At 43.4% G+C, this 21,606-nt stretch overlaps 1 protein-coding gene across 6 annotated transcripts in view; it reads right to left on the bottom strand.

Moving 5' to 3' along the window:
• The window catches only part of GRIP2 (glutamate receptor interacting protein 2), a 248,207-nt gene that overhangs the window by 63,602 nt on the left and 162,999 nt on the right, over positions 1-21,606 (bottom strand). Inside the window, exon 1 of one of the 6 annotated variants that reach the window (XM_077184387.1) lies at positions 17,456-18,218. The exons of the other annotated variants lie outside the window; for them this stretch is intronic. Coding sequence (XP_077040502.1) covers positions 17,456-17,495 — 40 coding nt within the window. The 5' untranslated portion in view covers positions 17,496-18,218. Of the gene's footprint in view, positions 1-17,455; positions 18,219-21,606 lie in introns of those variants that run through there. 6 annotated transcript variants of the gene reach the window in all.

The following is a 21,606-nucleotide window of genomic DNA, read 5'->3' on the forward strand; positions in this document are numbered from 1 at the left end:
TCAAACTGCGGCTCTGGGAGCAAACCTCCAGTGCCTGGGATTTTAAAGATCTCTGAGTGCCTGAAGATGCAAACATGTATTTCAAAAACAGACTATAATCATCTAGCTGCATCTTTAGGCATCTCATCACCTTTAAAAATTTGATATATTACCGGAAGGAGGGGTAGGGGAAAGTGGCATATCCATGCACACCCATTCTGAATCTGAAATTTGTTTTTAGCTCACACATGGCACAGCCCCCACTACAGCCTGGCCAGGAGCTGGACCATCATCAGAGGAGGACAGTAACACAATCCTCCCCACTTTCCCCAGGCTGGCACTCCACATGGCAGCACAGCCAGAGGCATTTCATGCACCAGTGATGGATTTAGGCTGGATTGCAAGGCTGTACCCAACCGCCCCTCCAGCACAACTCCCCAGGGCAGTTTGGGTTATTTCAGCACCACCACAGCAGGATGGGGACAGCAGTGCCAGTGTCAGCTCTGCACAAGAGCAGCACAGTGGTGGCCTCCCATCTTCAAAGCACTTAGCCTTTAACATGGGAGACAGGCAGATCCAGAGAGCCCAGCAGGGGAAACAAAAAGCCCATTGAATACTGTTACAGGCTGCATGATTTCCTGAAACTACTTAATTACAAAGTTCACTGCAGAGCAAGAGCTCGCCCCATGTGTTTGCTTCAGACAAGGAGCTGCTTGCACAAAGGATCCCACCCTCCCCAAGCCTTCCTCAGCAGGTGACTTGAATTTTCTTCTGCCCATCTAAATCCACAGCTCCTCAGGCCCTTGGAAAATCTGTACATGAGTTCACTATAACCAGTACAGCTGCTCAGGTCTTTTCCCATCTCTAGGAATACAGTGCTTTGGCTCTGTATCATTAAACTTAAAGAAAAGAAATAAATAGAACCCCAAGAAACAGATGAAACATATATATCAGTGATCTCTAGACTGCTTTTCCTGGAATACTGGAAAAGTTGAGCTAAAGCATAATCCTGCCCTACATAAAACTAATCCAAGCATACAGCAACAAATACATTAAATCCTTAGACAAGATAGTCCACACTCCTGTACTTAAAACAAGAAAACAGAAAGTCACTTTTGCTTTAGGATTCTGCACCACAATTTCATTTTCATCACACTGATTTTAGCTTGCAGCATTAAAAAAAAATAAAAACACCAAAAAAAAAAAAAAAACCAAAAAAAAAAACCACACCACAAACAAAAATCCCAACCCAACCCTGAAAGGGCCAAGCATTTCCTCACTTTTTATTCATGAGAAGATGGGGTGGGCTTGAAGAATGCCAGTGAAAAACCCAGTGCCCACCACAGCTCTAGCCCTTCCCTCAGCCCAGGGCACCTTCCATGCAACTCTCCCACAGCACTAACCCAAAGTCAAGCAGTGTTTTGAAATGCTTTTCCCTTCCTTTGAGCCAGAAAGATTAAAAACAAATTCCCCTTAACCAGTGAGCTCAGACTGGAACAGACCAAGTTATTTAGGGAGCAGCTCCTCCCTAATTTCATAAATACATGTATCAACAAATCTGGTAAAAATTGCAGATGTTGTCTTTTGTAAAGAAAAGCCTCTTATTTATCCCTTTACTGGCAACAAATCCCCTCCCAGCTCATACTCAGGAGACACCCAGAGACAAATGAGAAGTTGGGGAAACTTCTCTCATCACAAATTTCTGAATGAAGAGCCCAGGAAAACAGCCATGCTGTACAAGAACCACCCTTGCTGGAAATAAGGCTCTTGGCCCAAAAACAACAACGGAGTTTTATCCCATTTTCCCAGATAATTCTGGGGGAAAAAATTGTTCTGAACCTGCTGCCAGTCCCTGTGCCAGCCCTACTGCAATGGCACTGTGTTCCCTACCCTGGCCTGGGAACGTGCTCCACCAACTGCAGCTTCTTGTGCCACCAGAGGCTGTTGTGGCAGCTCCTCCATCCACTTGTGTAGTTGCTGCTCCTGGCTTCTGAGCCAGGAAGAACTTGTCCAAACTCCAAAGGTATTCCAAAAGGAAGTTGTACTTTTTAATTCTTTCTCCTCAATAGACACAGCATGAAATTTGTCTCCCCACACCCTCCACATTTCTCCTTCCTTTCTTCTGTATTCATTCACCTACCAACCCTTCTCAGGCATGTACAATTTCATAACACCTGCTGCTGTATTCACAGAAATCAGTTCTAGGAAAATACAATAGCCTACTGTTCAACAGAAACTCTGTGCTTTGTTCTTCTGGGTTTTTTTTTTATTTTTATTAAGAAACCAAGATTACTTTTAAAGGAACAATTTGTTTCAAGCAATCATTTTCAACTGAAATGCTGTAGATAATTATTTGCACAGCAGTGGCCTTTATGGGACCAAGATATGAGCCAGAAAATGTCTCTGTTACCAAGCAGGTTGGCTTCCAGGGGATATAAAAGCATATTTCTTACCCCCTGCAAGACTGTAGCAGATAACACTGATGGAAGATTCCTGCTTTGCATGAAGATGTGGGAAGAGTTTCTGCTTTTAGTAAACAAGTTTTGTGTGCACAAAACCCATTTAAGTTGACTTTGCAGAAAAGACAGGCTTTGGTAAGGTTTAACTCACATCAACTTTCACAGGATATTAAACACCTCTCAAGGACTGATCCAAGTCCCATCTGATAAGAATGAATGCTGGACTCAGCTTGCAGTGCCAACATCTGGTGCTCTTCATTGTTTTCATTAAATACATTACATTCCAAGGGGAAAAAAAAAACCAAAAAAAAGGAAAAAAAAAACCCACAATTTAAGAATCATTACACTCATGTCATTTCTATACCTTGCTACAATGCATTGTTTGTTCTCATTATTGCTTTGGAAGCCAACACAGAGTCACTTTATCTAATCGGCACATCCAAGGGACTCTGTGATAGAGGACCTGGAAGCAGTTCTTAATTGGCACTCAAGCTGTACTGAGAGATGGGAGAAAAAGTACTTGCAAAAGCAAAAAAGTTATTAAAACCAGCTCCTTTTTCTTCTCTTTCCTGGTTTTGTATGAAAGTTAAATTCCCATGCTGTTCATCTTCTGTCCTCTGCACCTCTGGAAGCCAGTGGCCAATATCCATCAGCCTGGAGGGGGAAGAGAGAGTGCAGCCTGAAGGAGGTTTATAATCTTGTAACTTTCAATAAAAAAGTGTTTTGAGTAGAGAAGACTTAAGTTATTGCTCTCAGAAAAGCAAAGAGCTGTTGTGCAAACCAGGTCTAGCCCAACTTCACCACTCATTTTCCTCTGCATGGTAGGGAAGAGACCAGGGGATAGTGGATGCAGAACAGCTGGAAATGAAGCATTCATTTGCTCTTCTGATCACAGAGGAGTTTATGTTGTTCTTCTGAAGTAGCCTGTGATTTTGTTTCTTTCATTTAAAAGTGTCAGGGATGACTCTTTCCTGATTCCAGTGAGGATATGATTTTGTGCATTAAGTTAGGCTTATTAAGAGCTGCTTGAGGGATTTCACAGGCTGGATCTTCCGCACAAATAGCTTTTCCAAAAAAAACCCAAGAATCTTCACTTTTATCCATCTCTTCCTAACAATCTTCTAACAACATCAACACCAAGAAGATCCCTCTTCACTCACTGAGCTCTCTCAAGTTCACTTTCCTTAAGCAGTCCCCAGCAAGATTTGCATTTCTAGTGTTAAAAAATACAAAGAGAAAAATGGAGAGAGACTTCCCTTCCTGCAATCCTTCTCATCCTCCCTGGCATTTTCAGACAGCTTCATCAGTTTATATTTGTGGATGACCCAGTGGCAGAGGCAGCCCTGCAGTGCCTCACCCCCTTGCAGGTCATTTGCACACACAGACTCACACAGAGCATCCACAGTAATTCTGTGCACAAGAGACAAGAATAGTGCAAAAACCAACTCCATGAGATTATTATTTCTCAATGGTTCTAGTGTCTGAAATGATGTTATTAAAGTTACATTTTCCAGTCAATCTGGCAATTTCTCTTATTAAGCAGCATAGAGTGTACTGGGGACAGTCCAACACTAAGCTAGAAAGATGAAATATTGCTGATATATTGATTGTGTTATCTGAAGAAACTAACTTTCAAGAGTAAAAGTTCAAGAGGAATAAGATACATTTTCAGACTGATCTTTCATGGAAATTATCGAAGTTAGCAATTGTAATATAGTGAGAAATTACCAATAAAGTCTAGCATCATTTCCAAGGAAGAATGCTTCACTAGATACAACTGGATTTATTAATCTAAGCAGCAGGCAGCAGTAAATCCTAGCTGGCAAGGGAATCAATTCTCCCTATTAACTCCATGTAAGCTTCCAAACTCTTTCTTAAATATGGAGGTGGATAAGAAATGCAGCCTGCTGAATCCAAACCCTGAGGACTTACCTTCTTTCAAGCTCCAAATGCCATGCTAAGTGACTGTGGAGTAAAATCAAATAATAAAAGACAGCTCTATTGTGGATTTTCAATCAAATGAAATTAAGTACTGTCAGTTTATTAGACTTTAGCACTCAAATCACTGGTGCCACCAAAGTCTACAGGCCACTATTACTTACTTCTTTAAAAACCCTGGAGTCAGTCAAAAAAAGGAAAACAAGGTTTTCTTTAATGAAAATCATCATGAATGTTTTCACTGCAGAGGGTTTGGCTCCAAGCTGCCTTCCCACTAAGGCAGCTTGTCAAAAGCTACACCCTAGCAGGCAACAGCTTTTATTTTTTTGATATATCAATAGTTGAAGCCAAATTCATTATCAATATCCATATTAAAATATATTTCATCTTGGTGTCTTGTTGGGGTTTTTACTGTCTTACCTAATGCTGGTGTTGGACTCCCAGAGGTCCAGGGAGAGACAGGACTCAAGGGCCATTGGCAGTGCCAAGAGCTGGGCATACTCATGCACAGCCTGGGTGGGAACATGAAGCACAAAGCAACAGCTTGGGGGTGACAGAACAGGGAGAAGTCAGGACTTCCATCTTCTGAAGTGGAGATCAATTTGCTGCAGATAGTGATAGCAAATTCTTGCACCTATTTTGCTTTTTACAAACTCTCCTTTGATCCCTATTATGATTGCTTTAAAAACGGTACTTGTTGTCTTTCATCCTCCGAGATCTTACAAAAGAACTGTTAAATCAAGAGGCTGCTAACTTTCCAGGGAGCAGAGGAGTTTAAGAAGTACAAGGTAGGGCTGTACTGAAGAGAAGGGAGAAGGCAATCTGGTCTGGTGTGTGAGCCTGGCAGGAGAGCACAGAACCCTTCAGGGCAGAGCTAGAGAGCCAGAATTTGAGAAGGGAAGCTATAGATGCATCCTAGATGTTGGAACATGTGCATGTCCTCTCTTTCCACTGAATGCAAAGAATTTACCACCTGGACACTGTGTTACAGAATGTCTTGGCATGATGGATGGACATCTTTCTCAGAAGCATTTGGCAGCCCTTAGGCAATTCAGGGGATGGTTCACAGGAGCTAAGCTCTTTGACCTGTATTATGCAGGGAGTGAGACTAGATGTTGAATGGCTCAGTCACAACCCAGTCTTACAAAAAAAACCCAAAACAAAACAGGTGAAGGTGCCATTCGGGATTAAATTGGCTGAAAAGAAATATCACAGTTCAGTGAAAGGGTAATTTTTGCCCATAATAAATATTTTCTGCAGTTTTGACCAGCTCAAAGCTGAAGATCCCACCTCAAATGAAGCAGAAGGATACATCAATATTACTGCAGCAGAGACAAAAAGCAATGACTGTCAGGGTTCCCTGAGCTACATTTTTTTGTAGTGAAAAGACATTTAATTTCAAACAGAGGAAAACTGGAATACCCACTTCCCAATATATACCTGGATAGGAAGTAAAAAAACAGAACATGAGTTCTGAAATAGAAGCAGGAGTAATGAAAACTATCACTGGATATCCTGGAGTTTGTAAATTATGGGCTTGAGACAACAGTTTTTAATTCTGGGCTTTGCTACAGACAGATAACTTTTCCCAGTTCAGCAGGCAAATTGTCAAGAGCAAATCTCTTGTGACAAGCAGCAGCAAAGCAAAGGAAAAACCATTGGATTCTTCACCAGACAGGGAAGATGAGGTGGCAAAAAGACATTGTGCCAACATTCAACCTCGTAATCCTTTACAAAGAGGGACTTAGCTACAGTTTTGATGCCTTTTTTTTTGTTTAACTTCTATAGGACTTTAAAGAGAGTCCTTGTTACAAAAGTAAATTATGTGCCCCAAAGAGCACATGCAAAATTTTAGCACCTCTAAACTTAGAGCAATCTATGTGGAGACCAACTGAAAAGAGGTAAAGCAAGCTTAAGGAAACCTTTTAAAAACACAGCTCCTTAGATGAGTTGGGAAAAGCCCCTTCTTTTTGCTTCCGGAAAAGCAAATCACATCTTGCTTCCCTGCTGATCTCATCAGTTTGACATAAGCAACATTCGTACCAGCAAGATATAACAAGGGGTGCAAGGGGAGCCCAGGAGGGCTTTTTCAAGGAAGGTCACCCTACCACATATCCAGGTTAGCACCCTGTCTCTGCTCCCAATTACAAGTCTGCTCTGACTCAGAGGAAAGGCACAGAAAATTAAATGAAGGATCAAATCTGGGAGATTTACAGCAGCAGTTCAAGAGGTGGCTGAGATTGATACAGGTCCATGTGTGGTATGTGTCAATCTCAGTGCCAACAGCAATAAGAAAACCCTTGCAAACCACAGGAAAACAAAAACAGCAGAACAAAACAAAACAAAAGAAAAGAAAAAGAGCACTGGCAAATCAGGCAACAGAAGAGGTACATTTCAGGGCAGTAACATTTAATAAAAGCATGAGCTAGGGATCAAGGTGTGAAGTGAGCAAATAGATTCAGGTAAAACTTATCTCCAACAGCTTTTTGCATCATCCCATGGGCCAGTGCACTAAGGCATCTCACAGCCAGGTCTGCCAGCAATAGGGTGATGCCCCAGCTGGAGCCCCCAGCTCACAGGGCAGTCCCCAAGGTTTGGGAACCTATTTTAGCACTGCATAGATGCTGCAGGAAGGTGACATCACAGAGGAAGACATTTAATGCAGTAGGTGGCAAATCAGGTGATTTATCCCAGATTTGCACTGCATTTTGATGCAAAGTGCTTAAAAGCCAGTGGGAGTCAAAAATTCAGGAAGAAATTCTAGACAGCATTAACTATTTTAAAAGAAAGATTTCTGGCACCCCATTTAGACTTGTTTCCAGCTTATCCACGAAGCTCTGCTAAACCTTACTAAGACTTAATTCCCATAAATGTGATTCTCCCTCAGTGTTCAGCTAAGTAGCAATGTTTCAAAAAAAGTAAATACCAAATCGTGGGAGTTGGATTATTCATTCATGTGGTAAAAGCCATAATATATTAATACATACAGATGTTCCCACTTCAGGACTGATCTAAACATATGTAGATTTTAGACTCTGACACACAAACCATCTCTTATGCAATGGCCCATGTATGAGCCCAGGCTGATTTATCCTAGACTGTGTCAGAAGGATTCACAAGAGCTGTGTGAGAGAAGGAATAAGCTTATAGCTAAATGACTAAAGAAAGAGTAAGCAAGAACCTCACTTAAAATGAAAGGAAGGAGGGAGAAGGAGAGAAATCGAAGAGTCAGGGAATATCAGATTTAGCAGGACAGCAAGATGAAATATGAAAGTTCCAAAGCTCCAAGTGATTTGATGTTGGAACTGGTGCAGCCTGATCTCATCAAACCAGCTGTTAAAAATTTGCCTGAATTGCCCATTAAATCTTGCTTTCAACAAGCTCAGCTCTTGTGTTTGCCCCCTTCTTGCTTCCCATTAAGCCTTGACTTGGCTTCAGACTCTGCCAACCTCCCAGCCTCCAAACAGGCTGATGTCAAAGATCAGCACAGCACCACTTCAATGAAAGTAAACATCTGTTCAGTATGAAAGATGGATGAGACCCTGCTCCAGCAGAGTTATTAATGTATTCCAGCTGTTCCCCATGGCTGCCTTAATGCAAACTGCTGTGCTGGTTTGCAGTTGCTTTATATCACACAGGTGAAATAAAACAGGTGGAGAACCCAGTCTCAACTTCAGCCAGCACAAGAATTCACGAAAGACACAGAAACTCCTGGTGAAATTCAGAACAAAATGCTGCAAGCTGTGCTCTGTGACCCTCTGAAAAGCTCACAAAGATGTTTCTTGTGAGTGCCTGTAAGCCAAGACAACTTTGAGATTTTCACATGGAAATCCTGCTCTGTGAAGAATTCATGCCCCATAGTTCTGTGGGTCAGTTTTCCCTTGACCTATTTTGAAACCCAAAACCATGGCAATCAAAGAATTAGCCAGGAACAAGGTATGGCCACAAAGAGCCTCAGGCTGGGAAATGGGGACACTGGTTAAAACAGCAATTGCAATTTGGTGAGAGTCCCAGCTCTCCCAACCATCACAAATGCCAGAGGGACAGGCAGAGTCATGCCTAGGACTGAGGAAAAGTCAGTTTTGCCTTGCCCCAGGCAGACACCTGCTCCCCTTTGAACAAGGGAGGGGAACCTGGATAAGAAGGGGAGAGGCACAGGAGCTCTCCCAGGGCTGGGCTGACCAGCCCCAGCAGCACAGCTCCAGCTGCACCCCAAACCTGCCCTCTCCCCACACACCACAACCCAAGGCCAGGCAGGTGTGCAGCAGAATGAGGCCATACATCTGAAAAGATACAACACACACCTGAATGGTTGCTGCTGGGAGTTTTAAAGCTTACAGATAATAGGAAGTAGCAATGAGCTCAGGAAAATTCAGGTGTAGCTAAAGACTGCAGAGTCTTGGGAAGAGAGAAGATGCATGTGACAGCCTTTCTCCAGGCAGGAGCACAGACCATTAAATGTAATGCTTCACATTATGCTTCCAAATACCCACTTAATTTTGATTCAACAAGGCACTTGTGCTAATAAAAATTAAAACCAGCAGGTTCTGCAGAGTGTATAATGGATGTGTGGAAGAACTGCATGTGCAGGTATATCTAAAATTAACTATGAATACTAAACCTGACTACTTTCCAAGTCTGGAGAAGTCTGGGGAGCACTGCAACCACTTGGATGCCAGTCCTTGGCAGGGTGCTGTGCAAGTGCCCATCCAGCCCCTCACCTCACCAGGGGTCCTCAGGATTGTGGGGGAACATCCCTGCACCAGATATCTCCCATTCCCACCTCCCTAACCTCCAGATGGATTCTGGATTCTCCAAAAGCAAATACTGCCAAAAGTTTACCTCTTGCCACTGCATGCCATAACCAAAAGCAGCAGCTGATGATACATTTCCACCAGTTTCACACAAGTATGGATGTCTGTGTGTCCACACTGCTGCAGGAGAGCTGAGTGTGTGCTCAGGGAGGTGAGGGGGAAGAGATTGTCTCAGAGAATGTCAGATACAGCAGGTCCATTTAATGACTAAACACACATGACTGTTTGCTTATAAAACACAGTGTCACATAAATCTGCTAGGAGCTAATTGCCTATTATAGCTCATGACGCTGCTGGAGTCAGCTGCTGAATTATAAAGGGTCCTATACAAAGGAGGGAAAGCCAGTGGAGCTCTGCTCGCCCGCCTCCACCAGAGTTTCCAAACATTTTGTTTTCCAGTTCCTGTAAGGTGAATGCTTATCCCCCCTCTCAGTGATGGGGCCCCTCTGCCAAGCTCGCTTGAGTGAAAAGATTTGGGATAAATTGAAATATAAGGGGGAAGAGGAGTTTCTTTGATTCTTTTTTGAAATTATTATTATTATTATTAATAACAAAACTTTCTCTGTTGTCTCAAGCCTTTTGTCCAGCCTCACAAATCACAGCACCTGTCTCTCAACTGTCTCTGCAGCCAGCCTGGAGCTGGGTGGTTTTGCCACCACCTTGACAGCAGCAGTCACCTCCCATGGCCTGGCTACAGCAGCAAGGGGATAATGGACCACAGAGTGACACCTGGGCTTGGAGGGAAATAGGAAGCAATGAGTGAATGAAGTAATGAGCACCCTCTGTCTCTGAGCTCTTCTAACTTCACTCTGATTGTAACTCCACAGGTACAAGATTTACAAGTCACCTGGGCTGTCTGATCCAGATCTGCACATCCTTGAGCATCTTCCCACTGATTCCAGGCATAGCTCTGTGGCTCTAACCCAGGACCCCATGTAGTCCATTCCTACCTCAGACTCACATCCCCCTGATTCCCCTGCATGGCTTCACTGCTGCAGAGGCATCAGCTGAGGCTGAACCTGCAGAGATGGTGCCCCAAAATCCCCCCTGCTCCTGGGGGCTGCTGGGCTGCAGATCGGAGGCATTCTAGGGGCAGGAGCAGCAGAGCACAGCGTCTCATGGCAGGAAGGAACAGGATCTCTTTACACAGTGGGTAGTATGGGAAATGCATTACATTATTGAAAGAAAAAAACCCTTAGCAAAACACATACCTTCATCTGATGCCAAGAGTTTAATCCTACCCAAATGGCACCACATTCCATAAAGAAATTATCCTCTATAAATCACTGGGCAGGAGCAGGCCATTTCCCTTACATTTCAGGGTGAAGGATTCACTGCAGTAAGGACCCTGTATGGATCAGCCATCATGCCCACAAGGGAAAAGGAGGAAACCTCCACTGAAATCTGATGGAGAAGCAAATTTATTGCTGCAACATCTCCACCATGTGGGCTGGTGGTACAACAGTGGGGAATGCTGGAGGTCTGACTCAGACCCTCATCATTTGTATGGTCATGTATGTGGTTGCTCAAAGACTGAGGAGCAGATCCATGACTGAAGTTGGCTATTTGGCTGGAAAAGCAGATGTCTGGAGCTGTGCCATCCCACCCTCAGCCTCAGGTGAGAGCTCCCATAGGGCAGGGGCTGAGAGTGCTGCACCTCTGGGCTCCCCACGTACTGAGATGGCTCTGAGGAGGGACAGAACTTGGAAGGGAAGAAGTTCCAAATGAGTTAGTTTACTCAATCTCTGCAAGCAACCTAAAACATGACCTCCAAAACAGAAGCACACACCAGATCAGGGACCTACATCCCTACTTTGGGAAAGAGGAAGATGCAATGATGCAGAAGGATGCAACAAGTCCTGTTTCCATCCACACACCTGGCAGCAGGGAGCCAGATCATCCTCTTTCCAGCACAAGTTCTTGCCTCCCAGGACAAAAGCATGTTTATGCTTTTGAAACTGCTCCCCAGACCTTCTCACCAATGCTGACCTGAGCCAGGTCTTACCTCAAAGCTTCATTATGATAAACCACAAAAGTGTTGATTATATATTAAGGCTGGAAGTTGGAGTACTGCTGGGAGGAAAACCACAATGCCTTCACCTTGCTAACATGAACCTGCACAGTAAGAAACAGATCAGTTGTGAGGAGCGATGAAGTGGATCATCTCTTCCTGGATCATCCCTCAGCTACACTAAATAATTTACAGGGCCATTTTGGGACTGACATGCAAAGCAGTTTAACAGTGATTTAACAAAAAAGTATGAGATTCCATCTTTTCATCATTTCCAGGTGTTGAGATCAATTTACTTCACAGCAATTTTAATTTCTGGGCCTTTCTTTTCCCTCCTCCCCACAAAACCTGCAGCTGCCAACTATGCTGGCATCTACAGCAGCTAGGAAACAAATTTCCCTGTGAAGCAAATTCTTCCAGGATGAATTGAATGAAGGCAGAGCTCATAATTGCACATTACTGAAAACATTTCTGATAAAAAATGGGGAGATATTTTTATCCACATCTCCAGTTGAAAATTGCTGGGAAAGATGCTTTTGAAAAGCCATCATCTCCAAGCATGTAATTATCAGATCCTTGAACAAAAACACACGGTCAAAGGAAAAAAAAAAATACTTCCATTGAAATAAAAAAATCGGATCGGGGGTGGCAATTGTTAGGAATGGAGGGAGAGAAATTCTTCATCCTGTGTGATTTTGCACATTTCAAGTTACTAGACTGATTTATAAATCCACAGATTAATAAACTTGGTGGCTAAGAACATCAAGCTCAGTTAGTAATTTTTTGTGGTTGTTGTTATAAACAGAATAATAATAATATAAGAAATAAAAAATCAGAAGCAGACTAGCAGTCAGACTGTCACAGACCCAGAATTTCCAAACACCCACACAAGCACGTTTGTCTTGAAACCAAATTCTGCCACCTTGAATAGGCAGGCGTACAATGACCTGGGGGCCCCATCCTATCAAGGCTTAAGACCATGCCTACCCTGATGGGATTACTCACATGCTAAAATTTATGCAGTAGCTGAACCGACAGCTGAAAAGAGCCTTAAATGTTCTTATGCCTGGTAGCATTTCATTGTCAATTGATGAACATTGCTAAATATTTTTTTTGCTCTACTTTTTCCTCTCCAACTCTGCATTAGCATATCTTTCTAATTATTATTACTTGTTAGATTTAATTGTTGCTTTTATTTGCAACACCTACACATGCCTACACATAAAAGCAGAGGTGCTCTTCCCTCCAAGTTGCCCAATACCTTTTTCTAACCTTCTGGGTAAAATTCCATGATTTCCATTCTTGAGTTAGGTGGATAATATCACAAGCAGTAAACATTGACATCCGCACACAATCAATTTTAACAGTCCATTTTCAAAAGAAATCAAATCCTACATGCTCTAACTTATGCAAGCACTTTGGCAGTGCAGTTACCCTTGGCTTCCATGGATTAATAAAACAGAACAAACATCATAAAGAGCAATGATCCTAGATATAAAGCCAAAAGCAAGACTTGACACACCACATGAAACTCAGTCCCCTTCTGTGGGTCTCTCTAAGCCAGAGTGAACCTCTTCCAGTGGCAACGAAATTTTCTTAAGGAGGGTGGCAAGGAAGTTAATGCCTGGGCTGGAAACTGGGCTCCAACATTTAACACTGGAGAGAAAACCTCTATAAGAGCTGTTCAACTGACACTGTGGACCAATATTTGTATCAAATCTCCCTGGCCTTTGCACTGAAAAACATCCCTCTCATACTCATCCCTCTTTATACTAGAGGAGAAAAACTGAATTTAAAAAATTGTTTCTATAGGCCATGAAAAGCTGTAGGATATTACTTTCATCTGTTTTCTTCTATAAAAGAGCAATTTCAGTAGAATGGGTAATCTCTAGAAAAGAGCAAGAATTCATTTTGACAGCACAGATCAGCTCATTTATACTTAAAATTTTAGTCAACAAAACTTTAGAGACCTGATGACCAAAGTCCTAAAGCCATCAGGAGGTATCCATAGGAACCTAGGGAGGAGGGGGTAAGAGATCACAAGGCTGAAGAATAAAATGCAATGTTCAGTTTAAAAAAACCAAACCAAAACAACATGCTACCAGAGTGGGGGCGAGAGAATGACAAATCCATCGCTCTCTCTTTCAGTTCCTGGAGCTGACTGTGTGTGAGCTGTTAACACCAAATGAGGAGGACTAACTGCAAACCTGGATCTACCACAAATAAGTCATGCCCACTCAATTGCTTTCCACATGAGAGTAACATTTCTGGATAGACAGAAAAGGCAAGTTGCTATATTGCAATTTTAGAAACGCTTCTGACACTGTTTCACATGCTATTTTTGTAAGTATGTTTGGGAAGCAGGATACAGATGATTATGAAGTGTATGCAAAACTGATTGGAAAACCACACACTGAGAAAATTCATCAGTTGTTCACAATCAGGAGGGAAAGATGTATTAAATGAAGTTCTGTGAGGACCCTCCAGCAGCCTGGTATGGTTCCAAGTTTTCTCTTAATGACCTGGATGGTTGCAGAGATATTATTAAGTTTACTGACAGCCACAAGGCATGAGGGACTGGAAGCAGGCTGGGAAGTAAATTTTGAACCCAGAATGACTCATACATGAAAGGACAGATGTACAATTTGGTAGAGGGGCATGCAAGTTACCATACCCAGGCAGGAAAAATCTAATGAATGAAGGATGGGGAAAAACTATCAAAGTGACAGCAAGGACTCTTCAGATACTGTGGGCTGCAAACTAAATGTAAATCCACAGTGCCATGTCATATGCAAGAACAGCTAACACCCTGCTATAAGCAAGGTGGGTATAGTCTACAAAATCTGTGAAATCATCCTTTTATTTTACTCAGCACTGATAAAGGCCTTGGCTTGAATGCAGTCCCCAGGCTTGGGAACCACAGCTCAACAACAATGTGACCCAGCTGGAGTTCATTCAGGCTGAATTGGTGCAGGCTGGTCAGACATCTGCAAGACCACAACTTCTGAGGCTGGGGGGAGAGATGAGTTGTCTATGCTAAAAAGGAGAGGGAGGAGGAAAAAAAGTATTATTACTCTCTTCAGATATTTGGACATGATGCACAGAGGGAAAGGAGTAATCTGTCATCTGTGTTAGGATGGAATACAAAGGCACTGAAATTACAAGTAAGCAAAGCTTTTCCTTAATATTTCAGAGTACTGAATTAATTTGAGCTGATGCACTGTTCCCAGATTGGATATATTCAAATGCAATGTGGATGGGTGGTATCACAGGTATGGCCGATACTATCTCAAGGCAGAGGAATAGCACAAACTCTCACTGCCCACTTTTGGCTCAAGGAAATTAAGATCAATGATTCAGGCCCAGAGATGTTTGTCTTGGTACACACACCCCAGTTAGTTTTTCTCTTAATCTTTCACTTGGCTGCAACTGAGGAAAAGCTGACAAGTGACGTAAGCAGCCTGATGAGCAGGACTTATATTAAATAGCACTATTGTGATGAATTCTTCAATAACAAAGATAAAATCTTTCTTCCTAGGAGATTTATCTATGAAGATTTCCTCCTGTCTTATTCTTGCTCCTCACATTAGTTTTCTATCCCTTTCAGGCATGTTTTTTTCTATTCTTTCCCCTGCTTATTTGGCAAGCAGAGAGAGTACACAGGGGAGCTGATCTCTTGAAAACTGAGAACAGGAAGGGGCAGAGATCTATTAACAGGTCTCTTTTTCTGGCCATTCCCATCCTGCAATAAAGGGTGTAGTTTGCCAGTCTCAAAAAAGGACAGGAAATTCTGCTCTCCTTGGTCTGCAGAGAGTCCATCTCATGCTAAAAGCATAGCTTCTAATGGCAACAAAAAACTCCACACCTAAAACCAAACAACAAACCCAAACAGAAAAGCACTGAACATCCTCACTCATCTACGATCTTTATTCTTCCTTTGCCTTCTATACGAATTGTATTTTTAAAAAAATCAAAAATAATTAAGTCACCCAAATGAATACATCTGAAAGACAAATGGTCCTCTGAAGTGTCTGTGCTGTCCTCAATTAACATTTTACATGGGCTGGTTTGGAATGGGATCTTCAGTGGGTGACTTGGAGCAGCACAAAGGAGATTCAGTGAGTTCTGTTGCTCTGCCCATTTCTGCAGTGATCCTGCAGTAAGGACTAACTGAATGTGAAGTTTGCTAGAGCAAAACACAGAGGATGTTCCTGGACTTCAGAAAGTCCATAAAGGATTTCAGGGAAGTCCTCCAACAGCAGGATTACAAAGGCTCTTGTGGAAATACAATCACCCTACTAGCAGCAGAACCACTCACTCTAAATAGAAAATAAACACCACCTCCCATAAAACATCACTGCTACTTTGAGTTTTCTGACCCTTCCATTCTGAAGGACACACAAAATCTCTCTATGATTAAAATGTCCCATAAAAAAATGTCTGAAAGCAACTGACAGAAAGAAAAGAAATCACCAATACCCTAATGGTGGTGGGCCCTAAAAGCACTTCTGAAATGTTTGGGTGCTTCTTTGAAACAATCCATTTGGTTTTGTGTATTCCACTTAAAATGCTAAAATGAGTGGTAAGATTGCAATTCCCTTCAGTGCTTCCATTTTAGATTTCCAGAAAGCTTTCCCATGAAAGCCATGATCTGGGTCCTCAGGAGCACCACAAGCATAAGCTGTGAGGGTCTGACACCAGGGTAAAAAGGCTTCCTTACCCACCCAGTGACTGCACCATTCACTTGTACATGACACAACATTGGCCCAAGATTCCTGAGAAATGTTTGGGGCTGACATCAGGAAAATTTCTCATTTGATCACCCAGGATCCAGACATCACCATTTGCAACAACACAGCCATCTTGAAGCACCAGATGTCTCTGGTGTCATATTGGAAAGGCTTCACAAATGACCCCCTCTGTGGCTGGTGGCACCAAGGAGGCCCCTCGAGCACACTCAGTGTCAGCCACCTCCAAACCAGGGCCCAGGTCCTGGCTCAACCCCAAGAGCAGTGTGAGATTCTGCCAAGTTGTCTTTTGATCTTTCCATGGAACAAGTACATTCCTGCCAAGTCACACGCCCAGACTCCCTCAGCCTATCAGGACTCATTAATGTGTCTCTGGCAGCTTCAAATTAAGCCCCCAAAATGCTTCTTGCTGTGCTGGTACAGTAGGTGGACATTGCCTCCAGTCACTATCTGTAGGATTAGGCAACACACCCAGGCTAAGATGCTTTCCACCTGGTTTATCTTACCCTCAGATTTAGGGAGGGAAAACAATTTTCTTAAATTAGGTTTATGCTTTAGGGCTTCTTGATGCCAAGGAGAGGACGAAGTCAGTCTCGCTACATCACTTCAGGCAGTGCAAAATGATTCAGAAACCATAAATTACCTCTGTACTTCCAACTCCAATGTCTTTGCTTTCAGAAGGGAAATGCTTGCATCAGAGTGGAAGACAAGCTCCATGCAGCACATTCAGCTGCAACAAGCAGAGCTACAGCATGCAACAAAGTACCTGAATATTGCACTCAGCTAGAAATATAAGAGCCTGTCCATCCTGGAAAGACTCAGGCTGGAATTTGATGCCTGCCCTTTGTAAAGGTGCCCTTCTACACTCATCTATCTACTCTTTTGTAGAAATGAAATAGATTTTTTTTATACTCCACAGTGACAGTGAACTTGTATCTAAAGCAGGGGTTAGCAGCTCATTGAAATGGCAGATTTCCAGCAGGAGCTGAAATATTTATTAGACAAGGTAATAGTGGATTATACAGGAGGGGGGGCAATGGCAGTGATCCCACCACATTCAGCAGAGCCCTTCTCCCCTCTTCCTTCCCAGCCCCCTAATCACTACTGCTGAACGCCCAGACCATTCACACACTGAGCCTGGAAAATATGGAGCTACATTTAGATTTTGTTTTTTAAAAAGCCAAAACAGCTGTAAAGGCCCCACAATATCTGATGTGCCATACAAACAGCCCCTGTGACTGCCAATCTTCCAGGTGGAGAGGGAGAAGGCAGTCTGAAGGGTACTCTCCAGTGGTCACAGGGAGAAATTCTTTACAGAGAAGCCGAGAAATATTTCGCAAATCAAAGTACTTAAGTTTGCATGCAACGGTTTGGACTTGTAAAACCGCTTTGAAAGTAGTACATGAAACTGTTCACGATAATAAAGATGCTTAAAGAAAATCAGATTAAACAAAAGTAAACTACTGGACAAGGGCGAAAAAAAAAATACAGACAAGGCTCACTCACCAAAGTCTGACTGCAAATCCTTTTTCAGTCCACAAAGCATGTCTGCTGTTATCTATCAAATCATTCAACTAATTGTAAGAGCCGCTCGGTTTTCTCTCCCTGCCTGCGCTGGAGCCGCTTCCCGGGCTGCCTCCCGCCGCCGAGCGCGGCTGCAGCGCACACGCGGCTCCCGCACCGCCCGGCAGCGAGATCGAGCACCAATGTCCGGGGCTCTCCAGTTTGCGAGGACTCAGAAATGTGGAAATCCTTTAGGAAGAAATACCTTTACACGGCTGTTTAACGTGCGGCTCGCCAGTCCTGTGTAGAAATAGGAAAATTAAGCGTATGGGTTTTTTAATGAGGTCCTAAAAATCCGGCGCTAGTTCTCTCGGCTCCACTGTCCATCAGGCATTGCCAAGCAAAAGTTGGAAGCGCAGTGATTAACCGGAACAGCTGGTAGAAGGGGAGGCAGCCACTGAACCCTGACGCTCCGGCAGATGCAGCAAATGTCGAGCGAGCACTTCATTCCCGGCGGAATTGCACCCCGCGCCCCGCCGGCGGAGAGCGGGCATCATCCCGTGGAGATGTGCTGGCCCCTTCCTGCCCGAGCCCCTCCGAGGTTTTCATGGGCATTTCAGGCGGGGCGTGGGGGAATAAAAAAAAGGCATAGACGGGAGGGGGGCGGGCAGGCAGTGCTGCGGCGGAGGCAGCGCTGCCCCCGCGCCAGAACTTGGCCGGCAGCGGAGCCGCGCAGCAGCCCCCGAGTTGCAGCTGCAGTTGCAGCAGCAGCAGCAGCGGGGCTGAGCACAAGAAGAGGCTGCGACTGCAGTGTTGCCTGACACACTTTCCTCTCCCCCACCCCCTCTTGGCAAGTGCTTGCAGAGCCTCCAGCACCTTTCAAGGCAATGTCAAGCTGCTGTCAAAGCATTACAGTGCCTCCCAAACACACACACACACGGTGCTCGTAAGGGAATATGAGGCTGCAGCCTTGTGTCCTCCCTACAGCGTTTGCTGAGAACTCGGTTTAACCTTTCCTTAGGAAGGGCGGAGGAACCAGCACGGGCAGAAGTCATGCAAGTCCTGTGTTGAGATCTTGGCGAGAGGAGGCTTTGAGGGCAGTGCTGGGACCCAGCTGGTCACAGGGAGTTTGGCCCTCCAGGACAAGATGCTGCATGGCTTCCCTCAAAACTGCTGGCCCTGCACTGTGGGTAGGGAAAGGGCACTGGCCTAGGAAGAAATGGTTGCAGTAAACCAGAGTCTCCTTCTTTTACTACTAAAATAGAAAAGTTGGCTGACTTGTGTTGAAGATCCAGAGCATGCAGGGTATGCCAACGCCCTGGCCATGGGGCTATAAGGATGTGCACAGGGTCAGATCCTACCTCCAGCACTCTGCAGGTCCCCTTCTCGGCCAAGCTGTGAGATGCAAACTGTGCTAACCAGCTCATGGCAGCATTCTCCATAGTCACCCTATTCCCTTGAGAACTACTGTCATCTATAACAGCAGGATTATACCCACAAACAGCAAAGAGAGATCAAGACGAGCATGGACTAAGGCACAAAAGGCATCTACATTTTGTAGAGGATCCCTCATTTTGTATGAGGGCCCAGTCATGGTTGAGACTGCTACTAGATTTGTCTGAAAGTAGCCAAGAGGTCACAAATTTAGAAGGAAACTCATGGAAAGGCAGCAAGGTTAAGCCTTGTTTCCTTAGGAAAGAAATCAGGATAAATCAAGAGGAACTAAACACATCTGAATGCACCAGCAGGAAATTTTTACAGACCTGGGGGCCCTAACTATGTGTGGAGGAGGATAACTGGGTTTCAGCCTAAAGCCAGAGCTCTTGTTCAGATTGAAATGCAGCAGCATCTCTATTGTGGTTCAAATTCAGCTGTTTCATGAGAGGATAACTTCTACAAAAGCAATAAAATCACTAAGTAATAAAAAAACTACTTACAAAAGAGATATTTTGGTCCATAATTTGTTTAAAAGAAGTTATTCAGTCTGACAATAGACTTAATTAGTAATTGAGGCAAAATTTATAATTAGAAATCTTTTCACACAGCTATTAATGCTTTTGCTGCAGAGAAATTTCATCTTAAAGGAGAAAACATTACCAGTTGCACCACAAATACAAGAAGCTGCTAATTTGAGAATAGCCAATTGCTTTGGATTCCATGAAATGGATGTCTCCAAAATAGTGTCTTAAAGAAAAATTTAAAATAATTGTGTGATTAGACCACCATAAAGTTCTTCTCAGGTTATCTGCTCCATGAAAAAAGTGTGTGAGAACACAACTCTAATACACAGTTGAAGCTGCTTGTTTTTGTGGATGAGAACTGGCTGGAGCTGCCCCATTCCTGTGATATTGGTGAAGAAGGAAGAGGTGTTTGGGCATTTCAAGCTCAGAATTGCTGGTGGCATTTGTTGAGTTGCTTGGCAAGACACCAGAGCACCAGGAGCCTGGAGAGAACAGAGATGTTTACTCTATGGTTTCTGGCCAAAATCCACAAACACAACACTTTCTTCGTGTTTCAGGTGGCACTATATTAAAACCAGTTGAACAGCTTGTTTCTAATGGGGAAGGGAAGGATACACCCCACAACCCCAACAAAACAAGGCAGACCAAAACCATACGGTATGGCATCAAAGTGTGTAGGTGTCATAAAAGAGTGTGAGGCATCAACCTAAGCTATGGTGACAAACTCAAGGAACAATATGTATAGTTTTGATGTTTCAGGAACAGTCTGTGCATTGTCCTCTACCTTCTTGACATAAACTTTGTGTGCTCAGAATTAGCAACTTTCAAAAAATTCTCTGGCAATATCAACTACATACAAGCCTCACCTACAAATGTATGGTTTTTAAAATAAGTTAATTTTGTAGAGGTGGGATATTAAAAAAGGTTTTTTCACAGGAAAATAAAGAAAACAAAAAAATCTCAGGTTTTTGGGGTTTTTTTCAATATTCTGATCTCTTATTACTATTCCAGGAGGAAAGAGGGTTTAGGAAATGCTTTCTTGCACCTCCACTTCAGTATAAAATGCTCAAGGAAAAAGGCAGCACAGGCTGAGGACAGTCCATGGCTAGAGAGCTTCTGGGTGGTCCCTGTTGGAAACATCCATCCATGCAGGCTCGTGGCTCTCATCCATACTGAAGTGGTGATGCCAGTGAACAAGCACCCACTCTGCAGAAATGGGCATTTACTTTTCTCAGGAACAGGCTGCCCTTTGAGTAAAGTTCATTTGTTGTAAGTAAGGAGTATCTACCCTTACATGCACAGACATGTACTAGTGCTTGGTTTACTCTTTCTTGTACCCACCACATCCTCTCCTGCTCATGAATCTCATACATATTTCCCCAGAGCTGCCTTACAAATCCTCCCAGGACCTCAGTGGGAGTGATGCTGCAAACCTTACATGGCCTAAATTGGTTGGGACAACATTTACAGAATACACTTTTATCCAAACAAGACAGGGAGGACAGCAGAAGGAAGATCACAGGCTATTCAGAATATCCATTATTTAGTCTAGTGTTTGATGGGTATTTGTAACCATTACTTATTTATCCACATCCAAAAGGATCCTTGTCAGAAGCCACAGGACTGTGGAACGCTCACACAAGATCCTGATATGAACCATTTTGCACTGAACATGCTCTGAGCTGTGGAGAACACAGAGAGAATCTTACATCACTCCACATTAGGAAGTCTCAGGAGACTCTCTGAAGACAGCTGAATGAACATAATGAACAGTGAGCCACAAGAAGATGATGAGGAAAAACCCCCAACCACATGCACTTAGCGCAGAGGAACACCGACGTTCCAACCGCATATAAAATGATATTAATAGCAACAGAAATTGCTTTGGGTTAGGGAAGGTTCAGAAGAGACTGACACAGATGCTTTCCACTTTTTTTTTAGTTCAGATGTTAAATTAAGATTTTCTGTTGCCATCTCCTTCTTCTCATCCTATTTCTTCCATTTAAATACACGCCTGCACATCAGGGACCCCCTGGGACTGGGGACTCATCTTCCTGCTCATCCACCCTCTCAAGGCTTGTTTCTGGCACAGCAGACCCAGTGTTTCCAGTTGTCTTACTGGAAAAGACAGTTTTTACTGGGAATTCTAAGCATTTCTGCACAAAATTAAGAAGTTTGGAGAGCCTATACCAT

The sequence above is a fragment of the Agelaius phoeniceus genome, chromosome 11 (genome assembly GCF_051311805.1).
Source record: "Agelaius phoeniceus isolate bAgePho1 chromosome 11, bAgePho1.hap1, whole genome shotgun sequence".
Taxonomy (NCBI): Eukaryota; Metazoa; Chordata; class Aves; order Passeriformes; family Icteridae; genus Agelaius; species Agelaius phoeniceus.